General features: G+C 37.4%; 1 protein-coding gene across 1 annotated transcript in view; it reads left to right on the top strand.

Moving 5' to 3' along the window:
• Positions 1–18,024, top strand: part of cdh13 (cadherin 13, H-cadherin (heart)) — a 353,836-nt gene that overhangs the window by 291,671 nt on the left and 44,141 nt on the right. The window contains exons 8-10 of the mRNA XM_059565191.1: positions 1,895–2,035; positions 11,695–11,877; positions 12,588–12,841. Coding sequence (XP_059421174.1) covers positions 1,895–2,035; positions 11,695–11,877; positions 12,588–12,841 — 578 coding nt within the window. The remainder of the gene's footprint in view (positions 1–1,894; positions 2,036–11,694; positions 11,878–12,587; positions 12,842–18,024) is intronic.

Raw genomic sequence — 18,024 nt, 5'->3', positions numbered from 1 at the left:
TATTATGATTTTAGTTTTGGTTCTAGTTTTAGTTAACTATAACCCTGCTCTGGGAGGAGTTTTCCACTTTCAGTGGATCATTTGGATTCTTTTAATGTCATATCTCAGTTAAACTGGGGAAAAAAGAAGTATATACCTTTTTGTCTCACTTTAAAAGATACCCCAGTCCCAAAGCACATATTTTTACTAATCCTTTTTCTCTTCTTATTCATTCATTTTCTTTAAAAAAATCAGCAATATATTGTAATTTTTTTCCCTTTATTAATTGCAGCTTTGTTGAAATGACATACTTCTGAGCCATCATTTGAATCCTGAGATAGCAAGCATAATTTATACAGAAAGGCAATGCACCATGGGTAAATGACTGCAGCACAGGCCTCCTGGGCTTTATGTGAAACAGATGGATGAGTTTTATTAAGCATGTGGTACTTAACACTGCACTGAGTGGGATTTCAATAAAGGAAATAAATGTTAGCATTAACAGCACCTCCCTGTGTAATGTGCCATCATGACTTTCCAGTAGGGTTGACTTATTTTAACAAATGCTTGTTGTCTTGGATTTATGAATATTGTGCTTTTGGTCTGGAGAAGGTTTTTTTCCCATATGATGAGTAGGTGGTGTTTGAAGGGTATAAAGCTTTTTCAACCACTCTGAACATTTGTTTTGATACATTTATAACTTTTTTAAAACCAGATATCTATATAAATTATAAATATATAAAATATATAAATCTATATTGTGCCCATTTTTTTTTACTTATATGCAGTAGAAAACTACTGCATATAATATAAGTAAACACAATGCATTAGTGTCTTGTATATCTCTTTCACCAGACAACTTTCTTAAACTTTTCTTTTCACACACTTTCATTTATTTAATTTTGGTGTAAATCAAACAATCAGTTGATCAATCTTTGGGTCAACTAACATTTAAACTATTTAAACATTAGAATTTGTCTTGTAAAGGCTAATTGCATATTTATGAAGTATTTTATGTATCCAGAATATGCACAATTAAATAATGTTTTGAATAATTACTGCTTGAATGGAAATGACACAATAGAAATATTCTGCTCACAACTGATATATACTTTGATTGTTTGATAGTTTGGTTTTTTAACATTTACATTATATTTAAATTTTAAAAGGTCTGGATCTTGAACAAGTTTAAGTATTCAACTGTATAAAGTATTCAAGGCCGTTTTTTCAAAAAAAAAAAAAAGTCTGTTAGTTTTAATTCTAATAAATCTGTTATTGTAGGTCTGGGTGGGGGGGTGCTTTTTCTCCCCTTCTCTCTCACTCTTTCTTTCTTTTTCTCTCACATTTTGACATTCTGGTTAAACACATGGCCTTGAAGGAAAGGGAATGTGGGCATTAATTGACCTTTGAAAAGCAACTTGACATTTATTTAGATTAGCACCTGTCAGGGAGCGTCAGTGTGCTCTCATGAAGCCTTTATCATTGTTTCAGAACCGTCCCCTGAAGAAGGCCTTACACAGGAAGAAATGTAAATAAACAAAAGGATAATTTGGTCTTATAGATCACAGGTCAATCATGAGCAATAATGTACTTTTTGTACCGATTGACTTGAGTGTTTGAATTGCCAGTGATGAACTGCGAGATGAGATTTTTGAGTTGACACCATGACTTCAATAAAATGATTGGTTGATTAGATCTTAATTACTCCATTTTACCAGTTAATTTACAACGTAGGCACTCATTAACAGTATGTGGTGCTTTTCAGTGCATATTGACAGTGTCTAACCAGCAGTAAAGCAGTCGTGGAACAATTACTTGTTCTTCAATTAAGCCACTTAAGCTCTTATCACGACTGTACTCCCTTTGTCCTGAAGCTCTACTGTCTGTTCCCAACCATATTGTTATGTGTCCACAGACTCTTCCAACCACACAGTACGAGCTAGAGATTGTGGCAAAGGACATGGCAGGAAGTGAGGTGGGTCTGACAGGAACTGCAACAGCCACCATCACCATCACAGACAGGAACGACCACGCACCTGAGTTTACACACTCACTGGTAGGAGGAACCTTTATTCTCTCTTACTTTCTTTGTAATGTTATTTATTGACTATACGTATGTGATCTGCTCCATGAAAGCAGCTTTAAAACTGCAGTCATTTACCATGAGAACAAACACTCAAACTTCTCAGTCCAGAAGGCCCTCACCAATCATTTCCAATTGTCAATCACTCAAATCACACGTCTACACACAGAAGCCCTCCCTGCTCGACCAGGGCCTCAGGTTTTCACTCAGATACACTGACCTTGTGAGAAAAAGACCCATGCATCAATCACTCAAACAAAAAGCTGATGGACTGGGTCCTTTTCGATCGCTTATCTGCCGCGACCTCCTGTTTGCAGTCTGAAATTATTGTGTTATGATTCTCAGGGCCTGCCCTGGCAATGATGGTCTGTCCATGGACAGAGTATATTGTTTGTGTGTTTATTGTTGTAATCATAGGTATTGCTGGACTTTTTTTTACTGTATATTATAGCTATAGACTATAAATTCCCATTAGTCTTTCCCAAAATGCGCTGATGTGCCAGGAAGAGGGGCTTTCGGACTGGTTGATGCGGCCACTCATTTGGGTTACCTATTAGTGTCTTTGACAGTTGCTGCAGTATATGCAAATAATCCAATATATGTTCACTATGAAAATAATTTGCATATAAAATTATTACCTTTAAAGTAATTAAGCATTTTCTTTAAAAACAATGTACTCTTCATACTGAATGAACTCAATTAACCATCATTAACTAGTGGGACTTTATTTTATTTTTTAATTTTAGTAATGAGTGGAGATTGTGGTTAGATCAGAAATTGTCTGTTATTAGATACAACTGTTCTATAAGTTGTTTAAATGAAAGCCAATATCAAGATTGATTACATTTACTGTGTATAACATTCTAAAATTATATAACATTACATCCTGGACCTATTTTCATAAAGTAAACATCTGTTTTTCTAGCCTAGAAATCCAGACGCACCCTAGCGGCAGCAAAATGTATTTCGCAGCCTAGAGTACAGTCTAGCAACTCTCAATACACCTTCTAGCAGCAAAAACCCAGATTGGGTCAGGCCAATCACGTCGTGTATAGAGCAGGCGGGGCGGGCTTAACATATGACGACAGAGAGTTGCGAAGGCTGCCACTTGAAAACAAAGAATGGCGGCTGCAGCTGTCGAACAACGATCTTTTGAATCGGCTTTGGCCGCGACTCTGGAGGACTTGGAGTTAAGTTTCTCTTTAAGAAAAGAGCAAAGAACGGCACTTAAGTCATTTTTAAAAAAGGAAGATGTGTTTGGAGTTTTACCGACTGAATACGGAAAAAGTTCAACCTTCTTCGTTGCTCTGATTGGTTGTAGCGCTATCCTATTGCGTGCAGAGGGATTTTGAGAGACAGCCGTTTATCCCGCCCCTCCATAGTAAGCCTCGTCTATGGAGAGTTTCCAGACTAAACATCTTGATGTAAGTCTGGCTGGCCAGGCTACTGTTTTTCTGCTAAATAATTGGATCTGCATAGAGAAAATTGATTTTAAATGAGCTCATGTTCACCAGCACTGATAAAATGCTTATTTACGATAAAACAATTTAACAACATTAATAGAGCTACTACTTTAGATAGTGACATTTATGTGAACATTTGTAAGAGTATCTGAATCTGTTCTCATGTCACTTTACCCTGCTCCTTAATGACAAGTGTGTTTGTGTTCAGTGTGTTTTAAACGAGCACTTTCCATGATAAATTTTCTCCATTTACCAGTCGACTGCAGCACCTCCTCTTTGCACACACTTGAAAACACTCTTGACTGTGCTGTGAAATTCTGCAGTAGGAAAGTCCGGTGTCTCCTCACAGGTGCTTTTTGAGTGCATGCCTCCATTTTTGGCACCAGTCCACCCTTCGGGACTAGAGAGCTGTGGAAGTGGATCAGCAGAATGTCCTCTCCTCTTCCTCTTAGACTGCTGTATCTGACAGACCTCAGTAAATACTCATGAAAAGCACTTTTGAAAGTGAAACAAATCAAATATCAGTCCTTTTGAAAAATGCCTAAGCTGGTTAGCTGGTATTAGCCAATTGCCCTTCTGGCTAAACCACCCAAGCACCAGCTTGACCATGCTGAGGTCAACCTCAGGATTTAAAGCATAAGTTCAACCAAATATTAAAATTTTGTCCTCATTTACTCACCCTTTTTAAAAAAAAAAAATTTTTTTATGTTTTTCCCATACAGTGAAGAAAATAAGTCAGGTTTGGAATAATGTGAGGGTGAAAATTAAATTTTCATTTTTGGGGGGGGGGTGAACTATCCCTATAATATTCCTTTTTCTTCAAAGACTAAACAAATGCAGTTCCGCCTCACACATTCCTGAAATTCCTCATTTTTATATTAAATACATTTGGCTTTTTTTATGCAGCACATACTGCTTCACCATTTATCATTCTGTGATAAAACCCATAAGTGAGATAATTTACTTCGTTATCTCCTACTAAGTTTGCAAAAGAGTGCAAAAAACTCAAAACTCTAAATTTGTTCTTTTTAAATGTAATTTTGAGAGGAAAGAGGAGTAGAAAAACACACCACCTTCTCACGTTTCCTCAATTTTTCTTAATTAGATGTTTCAATTTGAACATAATCACAGGCAGGCATGTACAATCATAGTGCAGTCTTCCTCAGACAGATTTCAAACATATGATCATCGCCACAGTTTATCAATTTTAGGTGGACCCAATCCGGTCATTTATTCTCATTAGCTGGTCTAGTTAAATGGGTGCATTTACTTTCAGTAGTGTTGTAGCAAAAAAAAAAAAAAGAGAATCGCTTATAGAAAACTGTTTCCATCTCTGCTCCAGTTTGAGACCCTACTTTAGTTCACTCTATTGTAAAACCAAAAAACAGGCCTACACAATAAAGCTGTATTATTTATTTGCATCAACGACACATCTTCCCAGAGATCTTTTATTTAATATCTGGTTCTTTATGTTACAAATTTCTCATCACAGTGAAAATCAATTGGAATTTAAACTACCCCTTTGAAATTATATCCTCAAATGATCCAGGAAGATCAATGAACGTAAGATCTGCACTTCTTTTAAAACACTGACAAGCCACCAGAGCTGAACTAAGGTTTTCAGGTTTTCCACAGTTAATTTCATCTATTTAGCATCTGGGCCACCGCTGAGCATTCGTCTTTTAGAATAAATGTCTGAAGTGTGTGACGAGAATTGTCTGCCCAGAGATAATTCTAGGCTGCGGTCAATGTATGGGGTCATGTAACAGTGTCCCGCAGCGGGAGTATTATTAGGATAATAGCATACCTATCCATCCTCCCTCTATTATATCTGTCTTCCCAGGTCCCTCTGACTCACCCTCCCTGTTTCTTAGAGCCGTGGAGGGAGAGGCCAGAGGATGTCTAGGTGCCGCAGGTGGTATGTACAGTACATGCCTGCCCACCCTGACATCTTGTGATAACTGGCATCTATTTCAGTTGAACCCATTTCAAGTGCTGCAGCAGCCACTGATCCGGCTTATCACGCCTGTCACTTAAGGAAAGTGACAGCTTATCTGAGCTGCCTTTCTCCCCTGCAGTGACAGCACGCTGCTGCCTCCGTCAAAATGCTAATGACATCAACAATGATGGCTACAAGTCCGCAACACGATAATAACAAAAAACGGGAACACTTTTGGGGGGCGACTCTGAATGGACGGCTATTATTTATTTGTACAATTGACTTTGCATTTACAAGGTCTCACTCACAGCTCACAGACATGCTTGGGGTGATTTTAAATGTAGAAAAGGATATCTAGTACTCTGTGTGATTGGATCTGTTCCAAAATCTAGTGTGCTGCCTATGTAGGCTCCCAAAGTCAACATAATTATGCTGCCTTCAGACAAATCTTGTTTTGGCCAAGGTTTAAAGCAGAATTGCATGTGTCCTTTAAAGGAAGGCAATACCAGACTGCAATGCAAAAAGTTCAATGGAGGAAAAAAATCCATCCAAGATGGTGGATTACGTGTGGAAAATCTCCATTTATATAGTGTCCTCAAACGGTTTTTAAACTCCCTTGTGGTAAGGAAGGTATTAGAATAAATCTTAATTATTTGTGATTGGAGCTGCCTATGTGTAGTAGTACATAATAATCTTACTTGGTTTTAGAACAGAGCCATGGGAACTATTAGACCATATGCTGTAATTGAGCTGTAATCATTTTGACTATGATGGTTCTTGACCTTAGAAAGTGGAAATTAAGGAAGGGCAGTCAAGATGTTCCCTATATCTCCACACTAATTTGCTTTAAGACTTTGTCCATTGTCTGCAAACAGAGCCACAGCTCACTCAATATTTATATGGATTAAAACCTTTTTACTCCTGCTCATTTTTTTATTTTATTTTATTTAAATTTTTTAAATGACCTTTTGGTTCTGCAAACATTCCTTCTTCATTATTAGTCTTAGCAACTTTTCACAGTTTTATCTTAACCCTTTAGTTTACCCCTTGGTGTGAGGTGAAAATGGTTTGGTTAACAGCAGAAAAGTCAGTTTTAGCCTTCATATTATCCATGACGTGAAATAATGTCCCATTTCCTACTGCCCCTGCACCCCATTTCAAGAACCATCCACGGTCAATTCCCACAGCTACACCAGCAATTATTGATGGTCATGGATTCTTATTTTCTGGATTTTGTACTGTTACTGGCTCATCTCTTCTCACTGTCTTACAGCTCCTCTGGAGAATATTGAGTCTCAAACTAATTGGACTGAAGTCATTTCTGAAAATGACTTTTGGTTTGGCAAGTTCCATTAACAAATTAACATTTCTTTGTCCTTGACACATATACATAACTCATGATATGATAAGATTATAAGATTAATTTACTCAGAATATGTTAATATGGCATGCCAAGAGAAGGAAACCAGCGTCTAACTGTGTAATCCTTTATCAAATCTGCAAAGTAATTTCAGCATATTTAGCATGCATTAATATAAATTAATATTTCTCATCAGTGTGTTTGACAGGACTGAGCAGTCTTTGCATTTGTATAATGAAACCACCAGAGCACATTATAGTTGTTAAGCATATTTCATATTATGCAAATATTTACTTTGGAATCTCTTAATTTCCATTTCTGCTTTTTAAATTGTTTACAAAAAAACATATTCATCTCTCAATGCACCAGGTCACTTTGCCAGCTTGTTAGTTTTTTGGGATGTTTATGCATTTGTGATTTTATTCATCATGAGCTGCAGTTATATTGCCATTTATATGTCATTTTTATATCCATCAAGAACAGACATTCAGTCAAGGGATGATGATTTGATCATGTCTTCATTTGTCATTCAGTGTAAGCTTGAGACAGTTTAGTAAGAGACTTAAAGTGAACATTGTCCTGCTAATATATACTGTATATAGACGGGTTGAATTATAATTGTTTTTATGTGGTAAAAACCCATTATTCTAGTCTCCTATAGGTGAGATGTGATATTATGTATCATTCAGACACATTTTTAAATATAGAGTAGAAGTAACAGCCACACTTTCTAGTGCAACACATTAATTTTCACTAATGAGAGAGTAAGAGAATGAAATATTTATTAACAATAATTTTCAATTAGCAGATATAAGCATGTTTATAGTTCTGTTGTTGAGGCCAAATCAAAGCTGGTGAAGTGATATGTGGGTGTTTGCTTTCATTTGTCTCATTGTTTTCATCATCTGGTGCACTGAATGGTTGTTATATCTGAAAGCACTTATACTCAATTTGTGTTGAGCTTCTTATTGTTTGAGACTTTTAGTTACATATGTAACTCTGATAACTTTAAAGAATGAACCTTCAGCTCAAATTAGCAATTATAAAAATGCTCCTGAGTCAAACACTGCTCAGCAGAATCAGAGAAGCAGAAAACAATAGTTTATCAGTCTTCATTTCAAATGATGAGCTTGTCAATTATGTTTCTCAGTCAGGTCTTTAAGCTTACTTGTTCTGATTTTGCAGCATTCGTTTGAATGTTATTACCCATGACTTATGCTAATTTTAGTTTCATACTACATCTATATAGGGGTTGCAAAATAACTAGTTGATAGCCAGACGCTTGATTTGATTAAGTTATCACGTTATTTATTTTATTTATTAAAAATATGTTATTTCTAACTGTGAGAAAAGTAGAGTTGCCGACTAGTTCTATGTATAGCAACATAGATTTATGAATATTTAATAGAAGGAAATGGTTGTCACTTATCGTCAAAGATGATTGACAATTAGCATACAGTTTGGATTGGTGGTGTGGTTCTGTTCTGGGCAAGAAATCCCTGCACAACCAGGTAGTCTAGCATTGATAACAGCAGGGAGAGCAATGATGACCCCCATAGCGTAAACAGAACAGAAACAACATTTATTGCATATATCAATAATGTTCAATAATTTAATGTACATATTTAGAAATTAAAGGGGAATCAAAAGGCTGAATCCTGACTGGACAAGAGGAGGAACTGGGGATAGAGGAGAGTAATTAGCTATTGAGCAGTGTGACAGCTGCTGATAATACTGAAGGACCTTATATAAGGATGCTGTAATAGGCATCGTATCTCTATAGGTAGATGTGGATCCAACTTGAGTGACGTGGCCTGCCAGAGAACGCTATACTTGATTTATGGCCAATTGTTGCAATTGCAAATATAGGTTTCGAATTTGGTTTAGTGTTTAGTTCCATCACAACTCTCATACACCTGTCTGCAATTTTCAAGTGATCCCAAAGACATTGATTAACAGGTTCAGGACTGTTTGATTGATCTAAACTCTGAAGAAAGGAAAATCTCCATAAGCAGGAATGGAACCCCTCTGCTATAGTGCGATATTCTTAATTAAATGTCTACACAATTCATTAGTCCACATATTTATTCTGGTTCAGAATGTTTTACAGTGAAATCTATTGATATTAACATGATTATTTAATTATTAATAATTTATTTTAAATCATTTACATTTTACCTAAAACCAAGCTACTAGCAAAAAGTATGTATAAGCTGTTTTTGAGACATTTTTTGAGACATCTTAGATTGTGTTTCACCAAAGAGAGTACATTTTACAATGACAGGGTTATTAAATGATTACAGAATTTTCATTTTGGGGTGAACTATGCTTTTAACATATTTCTTCTTCTGACCTTTCCTTGCAATCAGCACTAAAAATCTAGATGGCCCTTTTTTATGTTTTTATAATGTGTTACTGTAAGTTCTGACAAAATAACAATACTGTAGGGGTCTCTGACTCCTAATGAAGGGCCGTCAGACTTTAGAACATTTCAGTTTGCCATTCTGAGAGGCTCTGAAGTGAAAGCATTACCAGTGGCATTAAAAGGTATTATCTTCCATGTTCACATCAGGATAAACTCTTCACATGACTCTCACTCTCTGAAGGCTTCTGGAGTGCCTAGCGTTCCCAGTTTGGCTGAAGGTGGAAAGTGTTATTTTGTAGAATCTCATTAAGCTGTGAAAACAGCGTGCAGCTTTTTTCTCACATTCCCGGTTTTAGATGTGCAATTTGAGATGTGTAAATCAGACAGAGTTTCTCGAAAGGTCATGAATGTTGATTTAATTCCATGAAGAGATGTTGAGACAGAGTGGGAGTTAAAGTATCAGGTGTGAATTTTCTGACCTATTTGTTACTAAAGCAGTAGCACAGCTCAAAAAAAATCTCCAATGATGCCTTCACACTGTGCTACATTACTGATAATGAATGCCAAGCCAAATAATCACAGTCATTCATTGCTTCCGGGTTTCACCACATCAGTGCCTCTGTAGGAAGTGATTTATCTTTTTCTGGCCGTACACTCTCTCCCCTCATCACTTTCCCTGTGTTTTGTTCCCGGGGGGCTTTGACTAGGTGACATTTACCTCAAACACACAAACCCACCCTGTTTCCTCAGTTTTGGGGTCCAGCCTCAGGGTGCATAACTTCTCTGTTTGTCACATTGCTGTTTGCTTTGTGAACTGTGTGAGGGATTGGGGTCTTATCAGTTGTATGGCAGGGCCAGGGTATCAACAGCCAACAAAGATTGAATACATCAATCTGACCGCTTCACTGCCTCAGATGATTAAATGAAACACAACCAGTCAGCGATGTGAAGATGTACAGCGTGTAGGTGTGCAGACGCATTCGTGTCCCCCAGTAAACATTTGTGGCAACCTACGATTAATTGTTTATTCCACTCATGATGAAATCTTGGTTGATAGCAGGAGAGTATCTCCTGCTGCTGTGATTTTGACAGTGATACACCTGCAGGGCTTGCTGTAGACACAATGCTCTCATTGGATCTGAAGTAATATATAAGTGATGTAATCATCCTTTGGCCTTCAGCAGACAGGTACAATCTCACCTCTTTTGACACACAAACAGATTTTAAGGACATGGTGAACGGGGCTTGTGTTTCAGAAATTTTAAATAAGCGTGGCTTAAATGTAAGGCTGGCACCAGGAGAGCTTTTCCCCCTCTCTCTTGTAAGGAACAAAATCACCAGGTTCTTTCTTTCTTTATATTATTGAAGAAGTTATTATTTTTGGGAGATGAGCCTTAGAAATGAAAAATCTATATTTTCAGGTGTAATAAAATGACTGAGGCTAGAAGTCACTACCTGCACTGCATCTACTGCCTGATATGTTTAGAACAGATTGTGGTAGCAGTACATTTTCACACCTAATGTTAAAAAGTGAAAAACTAAGCATGAATGTTGCCAATTTAGATGTGCCTCCATGGCATTAAGGATTTTCTTCAGTGTTATTATTAATTGGTCTACTAGTCTGGCTCCGAACTCAATAGGAATAAGCATTAAGTTAGAGAGAGGGCTTAGTGGCAGTACTTCAGTCCCACAGGGGTTTAAACTGCTTAGCTTCACTTTCTAAACTTCGCTAATTCATCCAGCCACCCAGGTCCAGCGCTGATGACCTTTGCATCCGCCCCCCATGCCATAACCACTGGACAGCTCTTATAAAGGGAGCACATCCCTGATGCTTTGAGGGGTTGCTCACTTCACAAGCCACTAAACAGAAATGATAGCTGAGCTGATGGGGACCAAAGCTCATCTGGCCCTTGAAGGAACACTTCATCTTCCCAAACAGGCCTGTGACATTGGGTTGGATTGAACAAGGACTATGGAGACTTGCAGCACTCTGAATAGAGTAGCTTTCCTCCAGTGACAAAAAAGAACAAGAGCGGTTTTCATACAAGCTTAGCTTAAGCCTTATCTTTGACAGAGGGACAGAAAGAAGGGTAGGAGGGAGGTAGATGTAAGACAGAGAGTCTGCATGTTTCAAACAAGGCTGAACAAGGAATTGAATTGATGCAGCTGTAGGTAGATCAGTGCTGCTTTCATTACTCAAGGTGGTGCACGGTTTTCTGGAAACAATAGGCGGCTGTCCCACTGGTTGTGTTAATCTCTGTAAACATAAGAGGCACAATTGTAGAGATTTAGCCAAAGCATTAATTTCCAGTGAAATTAATTCACGTCTACAACCAGCAACTCCTCCACTGCTCATTCTGTCTTATTATCTGAAGAAATTTGAAAGAGAATTATTGATGTTGATTACAGATAGCAATATCACGAATTCTAAAGTGTTGTTGTAATATGATTTCCTGGTTTGAAACATTGGAAAACGTTTGACAGATCAAACAACCTGTGCTGTAGTTCCAGGCATCGGTGAATGAGGGATCAACTGGTGTGGTAGTGAACCTGACGGTGGACGATAGAGACGACCCAGCCACTGGAGCCTGGAGAGCTATCTACTCCATCATCAACGGAGACCCCAACCAGAACTTTGAGATACAGACCAATCTGGACAACAATGAAGGGATGCTGTCAGTGGTAAAGGTACACAATGTTCAATTGCGTGATTGTCTTGTAATGGTGAAGGTACATGAAGATCAGCTCATGATGATTGAACCTATCAAATTTAGGTTACCAATTGAGATCTTAACCACTTATACAAAAGACTTAATATTTGTTTAAGGGTCTTTTTTTGGTTACTAAAACTTTAAAGTATCAAGCTCAAAAAGGGGACCATTTTTAGTCACTAATATAAGATTTCTAAGCAATTCACTTAACTGCAGAGGTAAAGTGGTACATTTACGGTAGGGATGTCCAATCTATCCCAACTTTCTATATAGCAGAAGTGTCCAATCCTCCTCCTGGAAGGTCAACATCGTTTAGAATTTAACTCCAACTTGCCCAGACACACTTGTCTGGAGGTTTCTAGTAATCCTGATGACCTTGATTGGCTTGTTCTGGTGTGTTTAATAAGAGTTGCAGCTAAACTCATGACAGTGGCCCTCCAGGAGCAGGATTAGAAACCCCAGTGTGAAGTTTATCTCCAAACCAAATAAATCACACCTGAACCAGCTATTTAATGTCTTCGGGATTACTATAAACTTCCGGGAAGGTGTCTAAGAGCTAAACTCTCCAGGAAAGTGGCCCTACACAATAACAATAATAATGATAAATACTTTTGATAGAGTAATTTGATTGATAGTTACTTGCTTGTTAGTTAATTGCTCTTACATAATTCCTTTTGTCTTTCTCAGCCTCTGGACTATGAAAGTGCAATGTTTCACACACTGCTGATAAAAGTGGAAAATGAAGACCCTCTGGTTCCTGACATTGTGTATGGCTCCAGCTCTACAGCAACTGTTTACATTACAGTTATGGATGTGAATGAAGGACCAGTGTTCTTCCCAGATCCTCTGGTTGTCATCAGGAGAGAGAATATCCCTATAGGGAGCTTTGTGGCCATGCTAAATGCTACTGACCCAGACTATCTACAAACCCAGAGCATAAGGTTGGTGCCATTATATTATGATCCTGTCCCAAATGTAATCATCCACACTTTCGCCATATAATGCTGCTTAGACTGTTGGGTAATTGTCAACTGTGGTGTGCAGGAAAAGGTTATGTTGAGGGAGCATCACTAGCACAAACAGAAAGCTCATGAGCACCTTTCTGATTAATATAATCAAAAATGTAACCAAGTGCACCATGTCCAGAGCCAGTATTCAGACACAGTTTCTTTCTCGGTTACACTGATTCTGTGCTACATGTGGGAGGAATAACCTTTACAAATTTGGAAACAAATTTCACATACATAGTTTGAAACTAATTTCACAGTTTACAAGTTTGAGGTTCAGTAAATCTCTTTTACCTGGTTACATTCTTATTGGGTTCTAATCAAACGACGAAGAGCAGGATAGCATGACCCCTGCTACTTAGACATGTCTCAGCTTGATTATTCTTGTTTTACTATTTTGTCTTTTTTCCAGTATATTTGCTGTGTTCTTAGAGTAATCTTTGATGTGAGCACACAGCTCTGCATGAGAGAGTTTGACCATCTGTGCAGACATTCATCTTGCTGCCCAACTACATGATTGACCAAGTACTTGGAGCTGCAAACTCTAAAATGATCCTCAGGGACTTGTGACAGATCATTGCTTTGATGTAGCTTTTTTACTTTCCTTTAAGCCACATTACATTATCAACAAGGTAATGCAAAAAGGCTGCTTTTATCCAAAGCAACTTACATTGCGTTCAAGGTACACATTTATATTTAATCAGTTCTTGATTTCCCTGGGAATCAAACTCATAACCTTCGTTTTGCTATCCCCTTGCTCTACTGTTTGAGCTACAGGAAAGCTAAAGTTTTATAATCAGAAAATAGCTGTGTGCATTTGAGCACATTTCTCTATACCTACTTTGTTCATTCCCTCAACCTTCTTTGCTGTAGATGTGCAATGTACACATTTGCATATGCTACAGTATGTGATCTGAGTGTAAGCTGTGCCACGCTTGTTCAGATCAGACGAATTTAAACAGTCTTCTGTGATTCGTTGTGTCCAGTGATCATGTATGAAACTCACGGTATGAAACTCTGCGCACCGCTGTGATCATGTGCTCTGCCATTATTACCGCTCTGTCCTGCTAGTTAGAGCGAACCCTCCTCATCACAAACCATATGAGCTCTCTCCCTTCTCTTTCTCATTCTGTCCTCTCTTCATTCTTCATCTCTTCTGTATCTATCCTCTCACTGCCTGCCTCACCTCTTTTGATCTCCTTTTGCCAGTAAAAGGCTCTTTGAAGTACCATAGCTTTCACCTGAGGCTATAAGTGGCAGGACTGAGTAAGAAAAAAGAACTGGCTGTAGGAAAATGAAAAGGAAGGACAAAGATCTGTCTATCTGTCTGTCTGTCTGTCTATCTATCTGTTTACCATTCTGTCATTCTATCTGTTGTTCTATATATCTTTCCATCACTCCATCATTCTATCATTTTTTCTGTACTTTTTTCATGGTTTCCTGTAACACAGTTCCGATATGCCATGCATAAGGCTTATATTAGCAGAAGCTGCCACATAGATTGCCCCCTAGCAAGGACAAAGAGTACAAAAGAATGTGAAACCCCATTGATCTGTCTTTCTACCTGTGTCCCTCAGTACTTCTTGAAGACTGCATTGTAAAAGATATGCAATTAAGCTTCCTTGATAAAAGACAAGCATTAAAATTGAGGGATGGCTGCAGAATTAGTAGACTTATCAAAAAGTACAGATTTTTGAATTGTTATTGGGATCAACAGGTGTATTACAGCCATTATAGACCTGTGAGGTGATGCCTTGAGAAACGTGTACACTGCTGTGCACATTGCTGTCAAAAGATGAAGTTGAATTGAAACTCTGTCATATTTGTTTCTTACTTTTTATTCTAAAAAACATAGTAATCGCCCTGCTTCTAAGAGAAAAAAAGCACATATTGTTAAGACTTGTTTGATGTCTGATTCTCTTCCTTTTTAATGTATGCTCTTATTTAGTTTGAATATACTACATTTTCTTTTGAACTGACAGAATTGGCATCGATTTTACCATACAGACATATTGTTCTCTGGATTTATCATGAAAAGCTTATACAGGAACCATAATGCATAAATAGCGCTATTATATCCTGCAAGGTTTATCTGTCTATTGATAAAATATAAAAGAAAAATTGTCTAGAGGGATTTAGTGGAGATATTTATTAGAGTTAGAGTTTGTTTGTTTGTTTGCTATTTATCGATTCAGTCTTTTTGGTGAATTACAGGAAATTTCCAGATCCAAGAATGATCTGATTGTTATGGCTCTAAGAGCAGTCCATACATTTAGCTTCATTCTTCTGTGAAATAAAACCTACCACACTTCAGAATCATTATGCTTTTCATTGGCACCCTGTTGCAGATATGTTGAAGCTCTCATTTGAGCTCAAATTCAGCCTTTATAAGACATTCCTCTGAGTGCTCCTGAGGAGCATGTCAGACAAGGTTAAGATTTTGGGGTCTCTGATGTGTTTGTTCAAAGGCTTTTAGAGTTTTCTTCAGTCTCCACCCCTTTACATAGCTCTGTCAGGCTTTTCAGGATAAGGTCAGCTGTGAATCATTGGTAGCCTGAGGGAAATCATGAACACAGACACTATCAGAATTATGGGAATGCTCGTTGTCATTAGGAGTGATGCTGAGGATATGTCTTTGAAATACATTGGGTAGAGTTTGTAAAATAGATTACATTCTTTTTGGGTTAGTTTACATTAGCAAAGTTTTTGTTATTGGCCCAGTAGTTTCTTGTGAAAATACTACAACCAAGGGTTGGTTTTATACACACAGTTTACATTTATACATTTAAATGACAATTTAAATTACAGTTTAACTTAAAGTAACTGTCCAAATAGTGTTTTTATACTTGTGTGTTTATTTTTCAAATAATCTTTCATTTAAAAAAAAAAAGTTTAGAAAAATTTCCTGCAATAACAATGATTGTAATAAATGTCATATTTTTATAACACATAAACGCAAGTTTTTTTTTCTAGTTACAGCCTGACGCAGAAATAATTTTCATGTCCTGCGCCATGTTGTTTAAATTTCAAATGCATTTGCGCCCAATAATGCACCCGTGGGCTTGCTGGTCTCAAAATGAGGTGTGTTCAGGAGCATTGTTAGCACGTTGCTATTTTGAGTCAACTGAAATGTGCCATTGACCAACTGAAAACTGGTCTAAAGTTTTCTTTTTTTTTTTTTTTTTTTTTAAAGAGCGTGTAAATAAGGTGGATGAACAACGCATGTACACTCTGCTTATTACATACACAGAGACGCAAAGCAACATACAAACATGGCAAATATTAAAAATTAAAGAATTACAATGTAATAGATTATTATTTTGCCCTGTAGATGCTCATGCATGAAGTTTAAGCATGCAAGCAGAACCTTTCCTCTCTGGAAAACCGTTCAGTCTTTGCTCTTGCAAATTCCGTCATATAAATAGCAAATCTGCCATGGCGCAAGCACAACTGGCTTTTAAAGGAAATGGGAAATTACTCTAATTGGTTTATTGCAGTTATGCTCAAAAAACACCCGTTACTCATTAAGAGAATAGGTACAACCCTTTTGGACCATGCATCCGGTGCGTGACCATTTTTTCCTGTGTTAAACTAGCAAAAGTGGATTCGGACATGCCCTAAGCACACTTGCTCCGTGCGCTTTATCCCTTGTCCAAAAACTGGCAATTGTGGTCTTTGCACTTGTCCACTTGACTACTTACATGAGGTATTTCCTGTATTTGGTCCAAAAGAGCATGAAGACCACAAATATGTGTAAAACTTTTCGTTAGGCCTACCTGATGGGACACACCTATATCCCCGGTTTCACAGACAAAGCTTAAGGCTAGTCCTAGACTAAAATGTAAGCCTGAGCTGTTTCAACTGAAAGAAACTTGTATTTATTGTACTGATTGATCTTAAAATATGTCAGTGCCCTTCTTTTGTCTTAAGATGCAAACCAAAAATGATTTTTCCTTAGGCAAGTTTTTAAATTTGCTTAAATGTCCTAATTGAACTATGGCCCAATACTGGCTTAGTCTAAGCCCTGTCTGTGAAACCAGGCCATAATGTTGTAAATAATGCAAGCTTTTACAGAGGTTTTTATGTTCAATACTTTTTCAGCATTTCAGTACTTTGCATTAATTTCTAAATGTCTGTTCAGTAGTCCCTAAAACAGATGACACAATTTAACTTAAAAAGCTGTTGCAAATGTTGAAAAAATAATTATCACCACTACTCATTTGCACCAATAAATTGTGCAACTATTTGTTTTGCTACCAAATTATATTTTTCCATCACAATCAATATATAGTTATTGGATATATTAATACAGTAACCCTCAGCAAAACAAAAAGGATCTTATATCATATATAAGTGTCTGTATGGAATATTATAATAGCAGGTCTAGGGTAACGGTTCATACCACACACTGTACCATCCACATCTAAAATGTAGCATTTTCCCCTAAATCCCAGTACAACTCTACTTCAAAGCTGTCTTTGAGTTGATCTTGCACCAAAAAAAAGGTTGCAGAACAGCCTTGTATACATAATTCTGAGTTTGTTCCACTCTTTGGCTGTGCCAAAGTTTAAATCTCTGGGAAAAGGAGGAGAAAGACACTGAGAAGATGGCTGGAGCTTGTTTGTGTAGGGCAGGGGTAGGCAAGTTCGGTCCTAGAGAGCCGCAGTCCTGCACAGTTCAGCTCCAACCCTGAAAAAAAAAAACTCACCTGCCTGTACCTTAGTAATCCTGAAGTTTGTTCAGGTGTGTTTGATTAGGGTTGAAGCTGAACTCTGCAGGTCTGCGGCCCTCTAAGACTGAACTTGCCTACCCCTGGTGTAGGGAATTCCTCACATTTCTTTATATGCTGCATAGTCAGGATCAAGAGCATTCATTCCTGTAGACAATTATTATTTATACATTGTACAGCTATTAGAAATTTGCCACGTTGTGTTAGATTGCTTTCTAATTAAAATGTTTTTTAAATGGTAGAATATGACAGTTAACCACAATATTTACTGTTTGTAATACACTACCAGTTAAAAGCTTTAGAACATTAACTTGTTTTAACTTACAACCCGAATTCCGGAAAAGTTGGGACGTTTATTAAATTTTAATAAAATGAAAACTAAAGGAAT

The sequence above is a fragment of the Carassius carassius genome, chromosome 13 (genome assembly GCF_963082965.1).
Source record: "Carassius carassius chromosome 13, fCarCar2.1, whole genome shotgun sequence".
Taxonomy (NCBI): domain Eukaryota; kingdom Metazoa; phylum Chordata; class Actinopteri; order Cypriniformes; family Cyprinidae; genus Carassius; species Carassius carassius.
The sequence above is the reverse complement of the archived record's forward strand: the minus strand, read 5'-3'. Positions and strand labels throughout refer to the sequence as shown.